Source organism: Ursus arctos, unplaced genomic scaffold (assembly GCF_023065955.2).
Source record: "Ursus arctos isolate Adak ecotype North America unplaced genomic scaffold, UrsArc2.0 scaffold_27, whole genome shotgun sequence".
NCBI lineage: Eukaryota > Metazoa > Chordata > Mammalia > Carnivora > Ursidae > Ursus > Ursus arctos.
This window is the reverse complement of record NW_026622952.1, coordinates 8426548-8445371: the sequence shown is the minus strand read 5'-3', so window position 1 is coordinate 8445371 and position 18824 is coordinate 8426548. Positions and strand designations below refer to the sequence as shown.

Genomic DNA, 18824 nt, shown 5'->3' with positions numbered 1-18824 from the left:
GATAGGAAAGCATTTGCATTCTTGCAAAATAGTCAAGAAAGTACTCATCAGGAAGGCAGATACCATTTTTACTTGTATTAAGTGTCTGTATAAGTCTATACAAATGTCAGTTTATTCTAATGTACAAAAGAGTATTTAGCTGAAACCTAGGACAATGCACTATTTTGGGTCCTCTACTTGATATACGTGGGCAGTACAGAGGGACATGCATGCACTTCTGCCTGCTGGGTGACCAGTGTGTTGGACCATGAGATGACTTGCCCCTTCTCTGAAATAGGGCAGGAAAAATCCAAGCCCAAACTCGCTTATCAGCATGCACAGTGGTTCCATAGCAGGAGACACTTAGTGGAGACATATGAAAGAATTTTATCTGGTGGTGATTTTTTAAATTACAGCAAAGTTTCCAGAAGGTTTGTGGAACCATTCTCTTTTCTCTAACCATCTCTGTCTCTCTCTTCCCTCTTTCCTCCCTTTTCCTTCCCTCCCTCTCTCTCAATGGCTGCAACTAAGTAAACAACATTGGAAAGTTCCTTCTGGAGATTAAGCAGTAGAAGTAAGAGGTAGAGCATCCAGATAAAGATTTCTTGATGCAACAGGCTTGGCTTCAGGAAATCCCGATGTGAATGTCATAGTGACACGTTAGGAGAAGTGAAGGACTTTACGTGCTGCAGAAACTGAATTTCAAGTTAGAGGTGAACAGAACAAGATGAACGTTCTACTTCTTTCCTTCTTCGTTCTCATTCATCCTTAACTTGAAGAGCTAAAGCATAGGGAACCTCTAAGTGAGAGTGCCTGTGAACTTCCTGCCTTGTTAAGGCCACCTCATCCTTCAGATCCTCTTCTGCGGCCGCCACGCATGAAAAAACCCTGATTCTTACCTTTCATCCCTAATAACAGCCTGACTTTAATCATTTCTTCTTCTCGTTAAAGAACACTAACCACAGCCTTTTTCCTCCCACCAGAGGCTCCTACTTCTAACTTTTCACCTTTAATCAAGGCACACCACTTTTAAAAAAGAGCCGTCCTATAGCCCATTGAGCAGAAGGAAGGCCCCATGTCCTGAGTGATCCCAAGTGGCCTCCCCGTCCATTATCCCCATTGCTTCTTGACAGGTCACTGGTGCTAAGTAAAATGTTCTAACACTCAGGATGCCTTTATTCAACGACCTTCCCTCTAGTGATGGCTTCCAGATGGGAGGAAATTTTAAAAGTCTGTGACCCTCAACACATCATTTGGTCCTTACAGTGTTTCCAAAAACCTGTAGTCCCCAGAAGACTGACAATCTCTCTCCATGTTGACATTCAGCAACAGGAATGTCAGAGAAACTAAGGAATGTAGAGAAGGAGACCTCACAAATAATTTCCTATTTAGAAAGAAAACCCGAAAGTATTCACGTACCCCGAAATTAGTTGTGTTTCCTCTGCACAATTTGTACCTTTCAATTTGATACCCATTCCCTGTCTCTCTCTCATACACACAGGCACACAAGCAAACACACACACGCACACAAGCACATGTATACAAGCACACACTCAAACCAGTAACACTGTGGTGGATGCTGTTTTTTCCTGTCGTAATTTCTTCTGAGGGATTATGATTATTGATAATTGCCCAGACTGAGCTTCTTACCTGGTGCCTAAGGAAATCGTTTTGGTCATGCTAATCTCTGACTCAGGCTCAATCCCATGAAACCTTAGGACATGTATCAATACAATGAAAAATTAGTTTTCAGATATTTCAAATTCCTACTTCCCACCTCCATATCCCACCACAAAGGTAAAAGTTTTTGGCCTAAAATTCTCATTTGCTTCAGTAATGTGGTTAGAATCAAAAGTATCGTAACTGACTTGATTGTTCAGTTCGTAGTCCACTGAACAGAGAAGACTATATCCCAAACTCTGTGGAAAATATTTTTCATTTAGGTCAACCTCTGTGTTTAGTATGTCATTTGATATTTAGAAGGTGTTGGGTGGTATGGGAAAGAGCACCTAAAAACACAGCTTCATGCTGAGAAGATTGGCTATGGAGCTTGTTCTCCTAAGATGTGTGGCTTGCCCCAAGCCCCAGGCTCTTCTATGCATGGCACAAACTCCAGCCTTTATTAGAGGTACCTGCTGCTTTGGGTCGTGCCTCATTTGTCTTCACATTGTAGGAAATCCCAAATGCAATACCCATAAGATATAAAGGGATTTTAAATGAGTGTCTGTCTGGGGAATGGCGAGGAAGAGGGAAACTGTCTTTTTTATCTTTCTCCTTGACCTTCTGTCTGGTAACCATTTAAATTCTGAGATGCCTACATGCATGTTTTCATAGAAAATGCTCTGCAGAAAGCTGTCAGTTTATAGTCATCAGAAATAAAGCAAAGCTTAACAGAGAGATGCTCAAATGTGCTTTCAGATGTGGGTTTATCTAATAGAAACACCATTCTGTTCTTGCCTTCACCTGGTCTGGGACCACTCTGACCTTGTGTCTCACTTCTAAGAAAGAGGGTGGAAAAAATGTCTTTGTGGAGATTTTAAATTGTAAACATTGAAAACAGAGGTCATGGATTTGATAGACTCCATCTGTAAAGCAGAATTTAAAGGCAAACAGAACACTCTATTCACAGCTGATTTGGTTTACATTAGCACACAGTTTATATTCTCCTATGAAGACTGAAATAAGATTATACTGAACACAATGATATCTTGAATTTTAATATGTCTCCTTTTCAAAATACCATTTACAGATTTTTAAAAATCATACCCACAAGCTTCACTATTAAAGTTTATAATACCACAATGATTTCTTATGCAAAGAATCAAGAGACAGGAATCAGAGGAAGGTTGGAAGGTAAAATTCTCTGTATGTCTTAAAACATGTGGGGCTCTGACCACCCAACTGTCTTTTCTTTCATTGAACATCAACCAAACCCACCTATAGACAGAGGTATGGAAGGTTTTCTGGGCATAGGGTTTCAAATGTTTTATTCTTCCTTCCCTTTTCCTCCCTGCTTAGGGCCTTTTCCCCATTCTGGTAGTAGAGTGCCCAGTCTTAGGGCTGAAAGTCTTCTGTTCCGGGAAACCGCAGGTTTGAGCACACAGTAGCAGCCATTCCCCTCCCTTCCTAAGGCTTCCCACGTGGCGACCAAGAGGACACGATGCTTTGGAGATAAGCAGCCTGCTGTCACAATGAAATATCCCACAGGATTTCAGGGCAGGTTTTCTTGCATCTTACCTGGTAGTAAAGGACTGTCAGCAGCGATATCTGGTCACACTGGAGGTTAAGGCACAGAGCCTGCTACACATTTTCCCTTCTCATGGAAAAGGAAGTGATCACAGAGACCTTTCTAACGAGGAAGGTGGACTGTGTTCTCCTCCTTCCTGAGATTCTTACATGGTTTCTTGGTCCTGAAAATTTCTCATACCTCACAGGAACCCTTTTCCATTTGCTCATACACAGGTTCCCAAGGAAATGGACTGTAAAAAATTATCCATGTTTTTAAACCTTAAGTTTCCCTCCAAGGTAAACAAAATGCCTTGTTATGAATAAGTGGCAACCAGGTGAAACCAAGAAAAATGAAATCATAATGTGGCCATAGAGGCTCGTAATCTGAAATTTGACGATAGCATGCATGTAGTGTGTAGGGGTGTGTGTTATGTGTGCAAGACAGAGAAAGAGACAGGCACAGGATAGAGGGGAAGCACTGGTTGTACAACTTGCTCTCACATTCCCAAATTTAGGTGATTGTCTTCTTCCCAGAACTCAAAAGGTGGTAGTCAGAATTGACAATCAATTAGTATTTTCAGATTAAGTATAAACGGAATAACCTCATCACTCTATACGAAGTCATTAGAGAGAGGGCAGCTGTAGCCTGGAAGATACATCAGTGGAACAAAGGATTTTTCCTCCATTTTTGGTGGGAACTTGATCACTACCTTCAAGATATAGTTTCAGTGGATTTTTCCAAAGATTGAACCAAGAAAGGCACTGGAGCTCCTGAACATACTGACACATTCCTCCCCACTCCTTCCCAAAACTTAGCCAAGGGGACTTGTCTTTTCTATGCTAAGACTTTGAAACTTGTTACTTTCGTTTAACTCAAGTCTTGAGCAAAAAAATATATTGTTCTGCAACCAGGCCAGAAAACTCTGTCCTAGGAATTTACGAGCCACCTATGGAGTTTTAAAAAGTCTTCAAATAGAATGGTTATGTGCCAGGGTTTCCCAACACGTCCAAAAATGAGGCCTGCAAAAGAGAAAAAAAAAAAAAAACAAGCAACTGTCAGTGCCTTTTAAACGTTATAATAGATATTGTGAACAATGGAGGATCTCATCCTGCGGATCATCTTCAAGCATAATCTGAGTCAGGTCTGTAAGTTGGAGGAAATAATGACAGCAGACTTTTATGCTCTTGGACACTGTGCTTCCTGAGCTGGCACTGAAACCGACCCCGCCTTAACATAGGGTTTCCTACATGGTTTGATCTCTCTCTTTCATCAGATGCCACCATTGGAAACGAAAGGCACATGGTTCTTCACTTACAGTTTCCTTTAAGTGATAGGATCCATACAGGATACGTTGCTATGGACATGGAAGAATAAAAGTACTCTTCAGAATGGTTCCAGAAAGCAGAGAGGAAAGAGGTTGCCTTCCTTAGCTGGGACAGGTTCAAGCTTGTACTCACAAGGCAATTGGTGTCATGCGTAAGACAGCAGCGCAGAGAAAGGCGACTAGTCGTCAGCAAAGAAAACTGGAGCCCTCATTCCCATGCTGCTCTGCACATCCACAAGGGGACTGGCTACAAAAGCTATTCTCATCCAGCACACTAGACCTGTCAGCCTCGAAAAATGGCAGTCAGAGACCTAACTCTGAGGACATTTCAGGCTTTGATGCCTCCTGGATGCTCCCAGGTAGAAGTATCCTACTTCGCTTGGGCAGGAGAAGCCTATCTTGTGACCAACGAACTCCCCCACCCTCATCCTAAACATGTCCTGCTGAAGGCCCTCTCCACTAACTCCTACTGTATTGCTTGCCAGTCTTTCCTACACAGAAAGTTCCCTCACCCAAGAAATTTCTGCCTGTGGCTATGATGTGGCTTTTCCTTTTTGCCCTGGATGACCTGGATGGTGTTCTGTGGCTCCTTTTTCCTCCAATGGCATCAGCGTTTATGTTCTAATCTCCATTTCCTAGTTAATAAGACTGCTAGTGCTGCACATTCCCATAGATGATTTTTTATTCTCTTTAGGAAGATATATTTCTGCAAGGATCATGTCATTTGCAAGGCATATGGCAGAAGGGAGCTATAGTTAAGGGATGGTGAAATAAGTTGCATCAGGTTTTGCTTGGCAAGGACACCAGATGGATGCTTTTACGATGAAGTGGGGCTCCTCCAGCCTTTTCTTTTATGCAGGTCTCCAACAGGTGTTTCCTCTAAGGCATATCTGTTTTCCATAACATCAGAATGAAGAAAGATGTTGTCTGTGACAGCTTGTGTACATAGATCATGCTTTTATTATGATAGAAAAGTGTACAGTGATTGATTTGGTATTCTGAGTCCAGCTAAAATGTGCTTGGGAGAAGATCATTTTCCATTTGCCAAAAGGGCATTTAATTTCCAGAGAAGGAGTCTTCATTCATTATGGGGTTGGAGGAGGGGAGGGGAAGAGGAAGAAGGAGGGGAAACGTGAAAAGACTGAAGAAAGTGACCAGTTGTCACAGACGTGGGTGCTGAGGACGGGGAGCAGGAAGCCACCTCCTTGCAGGTAACTTGGGTATATTGTATCAGCAATTGAGGGACGGTGTCTAGGAAGCTACACGTGGAGAAAAAAATAGATTCTGTGTGAATGAGTGACATAGCCAGTTCTCCAGACCCTGATAAAAATCAAAACCAGATGCCGGTCTTAGCTGTGTTCCCTGGTGAGTTTCTTTAACCAGCTTGGCCTAAAGGCATCACCATGGTCCTATGTAGTACCATTAAGAGAGCCTTCATGGCTATTAGAATTCGGGGTTGGACCTGCCAAGTTAAGGATATTTAAACCACCATAAAGCATGGTAATTTGAAAGAATAAGGTAACCCATTTTGGTCAAACTGACCTTGAGGCTTACATTGCAACATCTTCTGGCCAGGTAAATGACTAGAATCCACCAAGTTTACAGGGAGGTCTTCATTGGGATTGCATCTCGGCCTTGGCCAATCTCATTAGCAATAAGCTCTTAACTTTCCAAACCCTTCTCTCATGTCAGCTTCTCTGGGTCCTCTCTCTATCCCATTACTTTAAGTATGACACTTTTTTTTTAAAAAGATTTTATTTATTTATTTAACAGAGATAGAGACAGCCAGCGAGAGAGGGAACACAAGCAGGGGGAGTGGGAGAGGAAGAAGCAGGCTCATAGTGGAGGAGCCTAATTTGGGGCTCGAACCCAGAACGCTGGGATCACGCCCCGAGCCGAAGGCAGACGCTTAACCGCTGTGCCACCCAGGAGCCCCTAAGTCTGACACTTTTAAGCTGACAATCTTAAATTCCTTTGTCTGAAAAAATTATGACTTAAGATAGTAATTTAGAAACTGACTCAGTTAAAGAGATCAGAATTGCTTGATATTATCTTAGAGTCTGAGACTTTGGGCCAGGTGTTGAATAACAAGCTGTATTAATTCACAGAAAGAAAAAAAAAAACCTCACCCTGTAGCACAGAGCACAATATGTTGTATTTTCCCCAGGAAGTATAGTAAAATCTCGCAGGAGAGTGCTGTCATAACATACTGATTACCACAGCTGAACGTACAGTGTGACATTGTACAGTATGTCCCAAAAGATGTTTCAAGAGATAGTAACACATATCTTTAAATAAATAAATGAATAAGTAAATGGTAAATGTGTGTGGTCAAATAAGTGTGTAAAACACTGGATTATACAAACCTTAAAGGAGTTCTTTTTTTTTTTTTTAAAGATTTTATTTATTTATTCAACAGAGATAGAGACAGCCAGCGAGAGAGGGAACATAAGCAGGGGGAGTGGGAGAGGAAGAAGCAGGCTCATAGCAGAAGAGCCTGATGTGGGGCTCGATCCCAGAATGCCGGGATCACGCCCTGAGCCGAAGGCAGACGCTTAACCGCTGTGCCACCCAGGCGCCCCTAAAGGAGTTCTTTTTTGTACGACTTTTCTGAACTTGTTGTAACACTAAAATGCAATGTGAATCTCAAAGAGGGGACATTTTTCTCAAACTTTATTTGACTACAAAAAACATTTCCTCACTGCTTCTCCAGTTACTAATATTTCATGCAACGTGTTTTTTAGAATAGGCATTTCTGTGACAATAGGATGGATGGATGTTGTGGTAACAACCATGACATCTCAGTGACTTAGCACAACAAAGGTGCCTTTCTTTTTCATGTTACATGTCTGACACAGGTCACTGAGGCCAGGGCACTCTGCTGTACGTAGGCAGTCATGTTCTCAGGCTGGTCATCACTACAGCAGGTCAGGAGTGAGCCTGGAGAGTCACACGGGAGCTTGTCCCTACATCAGCCATAACTTCTACCATCTCATTGGTCAGAACTAGTCATGTGGCCCCATCTGGCTGCCCATCTGCTAAAGAAGGAAAGGAAAATTGGATCTTCTGAGCATCAGTAATCTCAACCTCAGCATTCTATTCAAATTCCAGCTTTACCATTTGTTAGCTCTTTGACTTTTATCCATAAAACAAGGAGTGGTCTTTAAAGTCTGGTAGAGACGGAAACGGTCACTAATACTTCAGTCACTTCCCATGTTCCTCAACCCCCGTAAAGTTAGCAGGAGGCATGTGACTAGTTTTGGTCAATGAAATGTGATCAGAAATGTGTGTCACGTTGGGCCATGGCAGTTAAAAGCCCAGGCTTGCTTCTCCAGTCCCTTTCTCTTCCCTTGCCTTAATGCAGGAGGATACGTATTCTGGGTGTGTGACTCTAAGATGGTACGGCCTCTGGACCCCTCAGGCTCTGAGTGGCTGTGTGTGGGAGCACAGGAACCTGTTCACCTGAGGAATATATGTAGTGTGAGTGAGAACCTGTGTTACGTTCAGCCCCTGGAATTTTGAGGTTGTTTCTGCAGACTAAGCCTTGATTCTCCTGACTCAAATAGGTCCAGACTCTACACTTTCTGTGCTTCTAGAAGGGTTTCCTCTCTTCTCTATCGAGGAAATATGCATTCCTTCAGATACGATGGGATTTTTTCCAAGATCATCTAACCCTTTGGGTGGTTGAATATATTCTATTACACAACTAGCATTGTACCCAACTGCAGTGTGGGGTGATCACGTGGGGGGCTTTGCTAAGACTTAAACCAAGATTAGAGCAGAGTTTAGTCAAATGCAGGCCAGTGACGGAAGCTGTAAAGACTACAAAACGCATGTAATAAGGAAGGATGTTTCAACAGGGATTCATACAAAAAGATAGGGAAAGGAGAGGGGAGGAAAACAAGCCAAGGAGAGAGATACCATTCATGACTGAATCTCACAGCCTTTTAAATTCTATCTTCAGGTGCCCAAAACACCTCCCATGATTTCTCCCAAGCAATAGCAGCATCACCAAAGTAGCAAAATCAAGAGCAAAAATAACTACCTTCATGGCACATGTAAGGTAAAAGGAGAGCTTGATAGGTCTGCTAAATGCACACGCACATACACACATGTGCACACACACACACAAAGTGCTCAGTATGTCTTCAGCTATGATATGCCCTGGACATTCAGCTCTTGGTGTCTTTCAGACATGAATCTTTATTCTGGAGTCTCACAGACCCAAGATTGTTCACCTTATGTTATTCTGCGCTTTGGGCTCAAGGTTCTAGTGAGTTCGACATCTTGGCTTTGTTACACCAGTGCCGCAGATGTTCTCAGCTAACTCTCCATTCTCCCTACTTAGGACTTTTCTGTATGAAACAGAACAAGATTCTGACCAGCTTGATAGCAGCGGCATGTTTCACTGGTGCAAAGCAATCCCTCTGGACAGTGTGATTCTGGTAGGTGATCCTGTACCAAATCTCAAGTAAGATGAAGCTGCACCTGGGATAATTAATGTCCTTGCACTGGTTACAAGCACCTGCCATTTCTGTTCGTAAACTGTGAATTTCAAAGGAAAACCACATTCCTCACCAGCCTGCATGGTATGCAGGGTAACAGATGTGGCATTTGACAAAGACCATGTAGGTAATATGCTGGGATTTGAAACAATTAGATCAGATTGTTCCTTCTTCCCCCCTTTCACAGTTTAGCTGAGTCAGTTATTTAGAATAATGTTCTCCTGACACATTGCTGTTTTGCTAGTAAATCTAATTAATTTAAATGCACCAGGGAAACCATTTACAAGAACTCTGAAGCCTTTCTTTTTTTTTTTTTTAAGTAAATATTTTCCTAACTATTGGTTTTACAGTTTAGATTTTCTATAGTGGTTTCTCTTCAAGCTGGCTGTACTTATACTTAACACATTAGTCAAGAATGTATACCCTGGATGCACAACATAGGTGAATCCTAATAGATATTAGAATCCTGTCTCTATCTTTGTTCTCTCAAGGAAACAAACTAACTCAATTTACTGAAATGCCAGCAACTAAAATGTAAAAAGTCTGTATCCTGACCCAGGCTTTGACACCTGATTTCCAGGTCCCCATCTATTCTCATTTTCCAGGGTTAGCAACTCAAGCATAATCTCACTGGTTTACCTTGCAAGCAGTAGTTCGTAAATATAATCAAAGTGATTGTTGTATGAACCCTATATAATTTTTTCAACTGTGACTAATTGATAATTATATTTTTTTCTTGCTTTCCAAAAGTAGTTCCGTTCCTTTTTTTTTTTTTTTTTCTGTTAAACACATACACACATAGTCCTTGTGTCTTGGTACCAGTGTCCTGAAAGAATATGTCCCAATTTTTGTAAAAGTATGATCAGTCATTTGATCAGAAGCATAAAATTGTCAGAGCTGTCATATCAACTAGAAAACTATTAGGGTTGCTGCTGAAATTCACCACTTTAGCAATTATGTCTTCTCCTAAACTAAGCAAAATAAATTCCATTGAGCAGGAAGCTAAACATGTTTTCAGTGGGAGGGAAATCTTTAGAAAGGTTGAGAAGTTGATTGTAGATGGAGGCGTCCAAGAGACCAAGAAATAGAAATAGCAGATGTTTTATTATACTATATTTCTTAAGCACACGGACAGGTTGCTGTGATCGATATCTCCTTTATGTTACTTGATGTGGAATGTAGTTCAGAACACCAGCTGAGTCTTTTGATATGTTTAGAAGGGCTTCTAGTTTAAGAAATTCTAAGGGTTTTGAAACTTGTGACCATAGAGGGAAAATGTCCATATTGCAGAATTCAGGGAGGCTTTGAATTTGGTTTCATTTGCAGAAGGGTCAAGTGGAAGTGCTCGATTTAAGTTACTTTGAACAAACACTGCATCCTCCCCTCCCTCCAAAAGCCACCATCTTTCTCAATTGGGAGACAGTTTCGTGCCACAGTTTCTTGGACAAATTGCGTCTCTGGCTGTGCCCATTAATGCACTCTGCCATGTATCTTGTTTCTAATTGTTTAGTTCTACTCAGAAGAGCAATCGTTGGACTTCAGGCATGTTACATTAAATACCGTTAGAGGCTTCATTATTCAAGTTAAAACTAATCGGATTAGCTAGAGACAATTATTTAATAGATTTGGTTAAGATTCACATCACTCTCCAGACAAGTAGCTTTATTTCCCCTTACAGGGCAATTCCCTTTGAAAAGGGAGTATTTCCTAGTATATGCTAATTTGACAAACTAATTGTGGAGATGTCAGATGTTACTTATTTATCTTGTTAGATTTTATCACCCTCTGTTTCACAGAAGCTTGTCATTTAACCCTGCTAAAGATGGCATAGGGCAGGATGATGTATCCATTTGAAGTATTCTGAGTCTTCGTGTGCTGAGGAATATAGACCACACTCGTATATGAAGTGCTTCGACATGCATTTAACCTGTTCTCTACCAGCTTCCAAGAGTCCTCCTCTGAAACTCTAGGAATTCAATAAGATTCAGCGTTGATTAACAGGCATTGAACAACAGCTAATGAGTACTTTCAATATATTATTTCATTTCAACAGAATTATCTTTTATTTTTTAAACCATTCAAACTTAAAGAAATTGAGGGTCAGAGGGTAGGCTAGCTTGTTCACAGTCATCCAGCAGAATACAGAATCAGGTCTTCCTCCAGATCCAGTGCTCTTTCTATCCCGTTCCAGAGCCACGAGAGAACACACTGACTCATTCCCTGGAAGAAATCAGACAAAGGCTTGCAATGAGTTTCCTACAGGAATATCATCTCTCTCTCTCCCTTTTTTTCTTTAAGTTACATTTATCACTCTTGAAAGTCTCTGTGAATGTGGGGGAAAGCTCATCTAAATATTTTTCATGTATATGATTACTTTCAACTTGGAGATATAGAGGAAATATTAATAATCGGTGATGCTGATGGTAGTATGTGACATGTTCGAATGTTTGGGTTCAAATGGCATTTTTGTGACCTTTTCATTTCTTTTCTGCACTTTGCATAGTGAATTTCCTCAACTCTAAAAAGCATCTGTTAAATGAGCTTGGTATGTTAGGTTGAACCATATGAAGTTACCAATATTCAACCATTTTTGACCCATAAAAAGGCAATTTCATATGTTCCAAATTAATAGGTATTTTTATATGTATGAAAATCCACCGAAAACTGCACCATGTTGTACAACTTGATGTGATTTTCAGGACTCACTAGAAGGCATAAATTTATCAATGGAATTTGTAACGTTTTAGTTTTTCATTGAGTCTTACTATAGCACAAACAAGGCCAGAACCATGTAATGAAAGTAAAAGATGGTTGGTTCTGCGGTTTCACACCTTGAGGAATGATACTGATCTGAGTTTTAAGTGATGCACTCCATGCTAATAAAAGACTAAAAAGTGGAGTAAGAAGGAACTCCACAGAAAGATAAAAAGTATAATTGCCTCATGGTAGGTAAATTCCATTTTATGAGCAGTTTGCAGAATTTCATTACCCTTATGAAAGTCCTCCTATGGATGTACCTGGAAGAGTGGGGATGAGGGGACAGAGCCCTCTTTGAGATACTCTCAGCTTGTTTTTAAAACTGACCAGACTCTGGCATGCTTATGCTTAGAAACGAATGGACAAGTCAAAACATGAGTTTCGGAACCATGTAGTAGCATGTGTCTTTGGAGATGCGACCTCAACACTGATGGGGCTTCGGAATTTTGTAATGCCCCTGAGAGCGAGCAACTATACAAGGCCAGAGTTGAAGGACATTGTGTTCATTGGGTCTCTGGATTACCTGAAGAGAGAATGGCTATTTCTCCGGAATTTTCCCCAGATATACATTCTACCCGTAAGTGTCACATTATAGATAGTGAATATTTATAATGATAGAAACACTAATGGTACTAGAATTAATAATAATAAAACAGTAGCTTGTAGTTATGTAGTGCTTACTGGTATCAAAAATTGTTCTAAGCATTTAACATATGTTAACTCATTTAACCCTCAAAATAATTCTATGGGGTAGATTTTAAAGGTGTTGAACTTTGGGCGTGCAGAGAGAGTAGGTAACCTGTCCAAGTTTACACAGCAGGTACATAGCAGAACAAGGATTTAAATCTAGACATTGTGGCTTCTGAGTTTATGCCCAAGAGCCACTACATTTTATGTTTTATGTTTACAATCATATTTTATGGTCTTTAATATAAATAAGATTTTCTCCTTATTTCTGAATCTGATTCTGACTTAATGTTCACAGCTAAACTGGTACTAGCTAGCCTTTGTGCTCTGACTTTCTCATCTTTTCTGAAGACACATCTTTTATGGAACACATAATGCCACATGGTCCTTGATAGATGTATGAGAAGGATGAATTATGTTTACATTTCTGAGGAATGGATCCATTATGCATATGGGGCATTTTAGTTGTAATTGTATTTTCTCTGAACCTTTATATACCTATATGCCATTGTATGCCACTATTACCCTGGATTTTAAAAAAAAAGTATGTACAGTGTGAAATGCACCCAAAGCATGTAATTTTTTCATGAAATAATGCTGGCAATGTGTAATATTGTTCAAATTTCAAAAATGGTTCTCACAAGGAGCAAATTTCATTTGCTTTTTTAAAAAGCTACCATAAAGTTCTCTGTACTGTATCCTTCTCTAGGCCATAGAAAGGAAAACAGGGAAAGGACCAGAAATATCTAGGTCCAGCTAGTGTTAGAATGACTGGTTTTCAAATCTAAGCTACCTGAAGGCAGGACAAGGTCTATCCCTATTTCTCCATCAAATTGGGAACGAAGCAACCACCACTATGCTAGTTAAGCCAGAGGTATAGGAAAGGTCAGCAGCATACAAAATTGTGGGGATGAAAAATTTGCCTTTAGACCCATAACTTACCCTTTCTCTGAATGTTTCTTTCTACCCCTACTGTTATCCCTACTTTACTTCTCCCACTTGAATCATCTGAATGGATGTAAACTCCTCCCTCTGCACCCTCCTTTGGCTCATCCAGACTTGGTCTCAGGAAAGGGTCTGTGAAATTTAGTCACACTAAGATATTAATGATCAATGAGTCTACATGTGTTCAGATATCAGGAAACTAAGTCTTAAAACCAAGTCAGTGAAGGCTGGAGAGGCTTTGCCTCAAAAATTGCATCACCCACAAAGAGCTATCACCACGAACCATGCCATAAAATTCCTCCATCTGAGAAGTCCCTCCTCTACTGGGTTTTTTCTCATTAGGGATCTGCACTCTTTCCTGAAGACCTCCGTGCAGCCAACCTAGAGGAATGTTGCATGTGTGCTGTTTTATCCTCCTCATCCAAGGCATCAAGCAACCCAGCTTTGGTAGACACAGAGACCATCATGGCCACACTCAACATTGGATCACTGAGGATTAGCTGCTCTGCCCAGACACCTGAAGAATCACGTAAGAACAACTTCCTGATAGAAGGAGGCTAGAGAGAATGGAATAAGGAAAGAGAATTAACTCCTCTCTGAAGTGCTTTGATCATGGGGAGGAGGAGAGGTTGGACCAGATATCCTCAAAGACCCCTCCCAACTATGAGAGTCCTATAAAAGAAGTATCAGAGAGTTAAGTCCTTGGTAATCCTAAGTCAAATGAAAAACTATTTCTATCTTCTAAATGGAATGCATGTAACACTGTTTTCCCATTTTAAGAAAAATCACTGTATTTTTAGTGCTGTTTTTTTTATTAACTAAATATTAGTTAACATAGAAATTGGCATATTATTATAATTAATAATATTTAGTAGTAGTAGTATCAATTCTCAGTGGATCTTAGAGATGTTCAACTACTGTTCCTAGTTTTATGTTTGAGAGAATGAAGTATAATTCTCTTTTACTCTTTTAAGATGCTTTCAATTTATGAACTTTAGAAGACTATCTCTATGGTCTCTTCCAACTTCCATAGACTAAAAATGTCATATTAAAGCTTCAGATTGGAAAGAGATGGTGAGAAGCAGGATCTATTCAGGATGGAGATCAGGTCTTTTCCCCTTCTGTATTCCTCTTAGTGCCTAGTACAATTATGGTCACTTAAATGCTTACCACATACCTAATGAACTGAAGCAAATGAGCCAGTAAGCCACACATTTCACTGTACCCAAGTGTTTGAGGTAAATTCCCACTAAAAATTGTGGTTTCCCTTCTCCCCCCAGATAGGAAAAGACTTATACATTAATCTATTTCTAAAATTGACTACTAGACATTCAACCTAATGTGAAAGTACTATTAGTGGAGAATTTTCTGTATCTAAAACAGATTTTCAACTCAAAAAATAAAAGTAAATCATCATTGGGGTCCCCTCAATCCAGCCATTTCCCTTGGGGGTGTCAATCCTCAGGATCAGGAACTCAGTCCTCTGGCCGTGCAGCTGCTGAGCACAGCTGTTCCACTGTGCATGGAACTTGGAGTGGTCAGACATCACAGGAATTGCAAGGCCTTCATGATTATGGTTGTGAATAAAAATGTGCGTGGATCAAATTAGGAAACCAAAAGAACTCTAACTCCTAGGCCACTGTTGCTAGGTAAGAAAATAGAAGGATCTTGGGCCAAAAGAGTGAGTGAGTAATCTAGCCTAATCTTTGGTAGGTGAACTGAACCAGCTTCTCGAGACACCCTTCCTAAGCAACGAAAGCCCTTTTGCCACCCAGAGTTTCAGGGTGTTTTGCAAAGCAGACTAATAACAAAGCACTTTATGAATAGCAGATTGTCATGAAAATCCAGACTAAGGAGGTATGAGCCATATCACTGCTGAGCAAATCTAAAAATGATGTGTTCTGCACATAAATCCTTAGCTTAGCAGTTAGCACTCAGATCTACACAAGATATGTGTGTGAGTAGGTGTGTGTGTAAGTCCACCATGCCTACATCTTTCTATGATTGGACAGAGAAGAAGTATTCACTTTAAAGTCAATACCATCAATATACAAATGAAAATGCTCACATAACATAACCCTGGGGTAAACTGACATTGGCCATCTAGTTAATCATTTGGGTGACTTGTCCTTCCTATTGTTTTACTTAAGTTTCACATCTCATATAGGCTAGAAAGATAGAAACCTGTGAATTTAATTCTGGTTTCCTTTATATCTAGTAATTTTAATCCTTTCATTTATTTATTAATTCAACAAAACAATGTTGTACTTGTATCATGTGCCATGTATTCTTATTATAGGTTGAAAGGTTTCCCTGAAAGGAGAAAGATGAACTGGTAGAAGAAGGTAAAGGGAGGGGGGGGAGAAAGAATTGGAAAGGAGGCAGAAGAAAATGAAGGAATATCAAAGTATTTCAATCATTATGAAGTATGAGTAGGTGCTTTCCCCAAAGATAAAAGTGAAAGTTTAGAGAAAAATGTATTGTGTAGGCCTTGCACCATTTCTTTTATGGATATCATCACACCCATTTGTGTAACCAGGAAACGCAGATCTAGTCAGGCTCTACTGCACCACCTGACAAAAGGCATAGAGTCTGCTTCCCTGGCTCCATAGCATCAGTGAAGTCACATTATGAACTCATGAAGAGCAAAGGATCATTACTCAAAAATTTCATCAATTACTCTGGCATTGTAGGAATCTACCTGGAGTTTATATATAGAAATTCCCAATCCTCAGACAGCCTGTTTGGTTCTCTTAACCATTCTTCCCATTTCATGTTAATACTCCTCTTGTACCATCCTTAAGAAGTGGCAGTGGGAATACATGCTTCCTAAGAACTGACAGTATAAAGGATTGTGCAATTCTGCTAAGAGGCAGAGAACATCTTGCATGCTGAGCGCCAACCTAAGACTAGCCAATGGGCAGTTCGCTTTCCTTTCCTCTAGGACAGTGGTTATCAACCAGGGACAATTTTGCCCTCAGAGGTCATCTGACAATGTCTGGAGACAGTTTTGGTTATCACAACTTGAGGGGATGCTATTGGCAGCTAATCAGTAGAGGTCAGAGATGTTGGTAGACATCCTACAGTGCACAGGACAGCCCCACATAGTTTCAAACAAACAAACAAACTTTTGGGCCCCAAATGTTAATAGTACCAAGATCGGAAACCTTGCCCTTGCATATCTGGTAAGACCTTTGTGGGATCAGTGGGCTTTCCCACATCTTCAGTCACGATAAACTTACATATGAAGGCCAACTTGGACCACCAAGGCTATTCCATACAGTGATTCACCAAGAGATGTTGTGGGTTGGGGACAGCAGAGTGAGGACTCTCTGAAAGATCTGTAAGAATGCCAGCCCTCCTGGACATTTCCATGGGAAACTTTAGGTTTTCCAGTGACGCTCTAATTGCTGCCTTGTCACGTCACAGGAAGAACAGGTTGGCAAACCTAGGTACTGAACTAAATAATCTGTGGCATAATCTAAACATATAATGGTAATTAAGTCTGACAACTTAATATGCTACTGAAATTAAATGTACAGTAGTAATCTACAATTAAGCAATCTTTTGTAATAACACCCTGCCAGACTGGAAGATTTCAGGTATAATACTATGTACTATTAGGTAGCAAAAATATTGACATTAGTAAAATATACCCAGGCTGTGATCTGTCACATATTCAAATTAACCATTGCTCTACAAGACAAGATAGAATTAAGGCAGAAATTCAGTTGCCATCCTTCAGCTGCTGTCCAAAGCCGTTATTTCAAGTGTTATATATGTGTCTGCCCCCAATAAGAACATTTGAGATCAAAGTAATATGACTATATATACTGAATTCACAGATTTGATATGACTCTAGTAAAATTCTGATCTGTCTGTAGTTTCTACTGCTCACAGCAGCCAGAAGGATCTTTGATAAATATTTAGTAGATAATGTCAGTTCCCTACTTCAAACCTTATAACGTGACCCATGACAATTATAGGAAAATCACATTGGGGTCTTGCAGGCCAGTAGGGAGTTTGAATTTTCTCCTACTTCATCCTGTTTATACTGGTTCTTTCCTTCCTTGGATCCTTTATCCCATTCCCTCTGCCTGGGTAGCTCTTCAGCCCCCAGGACTCCATTCCAACAACAGAGAGGATTCTCTTCAGACCCTATCTAAAGTCACCTTCCCTCATCAGTCATTGGCCCCTAAAAGTTAGGTTTTTCCACAGTACTTATCACCGTCTGAAAATATTTCATATTTGCATCACATAGACTGCCACTGGGACAGGGACTCTTCACAGTCCTAGCATGGAAAAGACTTTCTTTAAATATTGGCAGAAGGAAGAAAGAAGGAAAGATGCATAGAGCAGAGAAAGCATCTTACACAGTTCTGAGAATAAAGTAAATCTTAGTTCCCCCAATCTTCCTGCATTATGGAAATCCCAGAGACTTTTTTTAGGAAAAACAGTTGGATGGTATTCAGATCTTATTACAAATAAGATTTACCGATGAGTTAGGATATCTGATCTCTAGCCGTGATATAGCCTTCCTCTTAAATAGCTGTCTGAACAAGGTTAGCCCTCTGGTCTTCCACCTCCCAACCTGAAGTTGGAAGGTTTACTAAATTCCTAAGGCCCTTGCCAGTTCTAACTATAAACCAAATATGTTGGGACCTTCCTGTGGAGCACGAGGTTTTACCCCGAATCCACCTTGTAGCATGACTCCGAATTTAAGCAGCTTTCAGAAATATATTCAGCTCTACTCTGCATTAACAAGAAGTGCCTCTTTTACTGAACATCTTGGGGAGAGGGAGAAGCTGGTAAATATTGTAATATATAGCATTCCCTCTGAAAAAAAATCTCCTTCTGGGTCATTTCTTTTCCCCTGTCCCCTTCTCAGCAGCCCTCCTGTTGCCTGTCAGCCTATCTTACCACCACTGTCATCTCTATTCACTCGCAATCTCACTCCGTCCCCTCCCATGTGCCTGGCTCAGTAAACAGCAAAGTGTCTTCCAGGACAGCAGGGAATTTTAATTATAAGTAGAATTTTTGCCTTTCACAGTAGTGTGTCCATGTTACACAGCATTCTCAGAAATGTTCAAGAAAGGTAACCAACAGGTTTAAGGCATCACTTCTGAAGAGATCATTATGTGTATGTTTCTTTTTTAAGTGGACCCCAGCTCCCCATTTCTCTCTTCCCTTTTCATTCTTTACATTTTTTTAGTTTAGCCTAGAGACCAAAACTCTGGTGTTTTGCCTGCTTTTGAACCTGTCCATGGTTCCCTGCATGGTAGCACTGTGTTTCAGGCTGGTGCTAGACATTGCTATCTTGTGGAGTCGAGGCTCACAGAGGAAAGTGAAGGGCTTTACCTCCTCACGCAGGAGGGCATGCTGTCTGTAAACTGAAAGC

The 18824-nt window shown here is 40.5% G+C and overlaps 1 protein-coding gene across 1 annotated transcript in view; it reads left to right on the top strand.

Annotated features, from left to right (window-relative positions):
- KCNU1 (potassium calcium-activated channel subfamily U member 1) overlaps positions 1 to 18824 on the top strand; it is a 149704-nt gene that overhangs the window by 113412 nt on the left and 17468 nt on the right. The window contains 4 exon segments of the mRNA XM_057303372.1: positions 3224 to 3261; positions 8838 to 8977; positions 12147 to 12371; positions 13769 to 13955. Coding sequence (XP_057159355.1) covers positions 3224 to 3261; positions 8838 to 8977; positions 12147 to 12371; positions 13769 to 13955 — 590 coding nt within the window.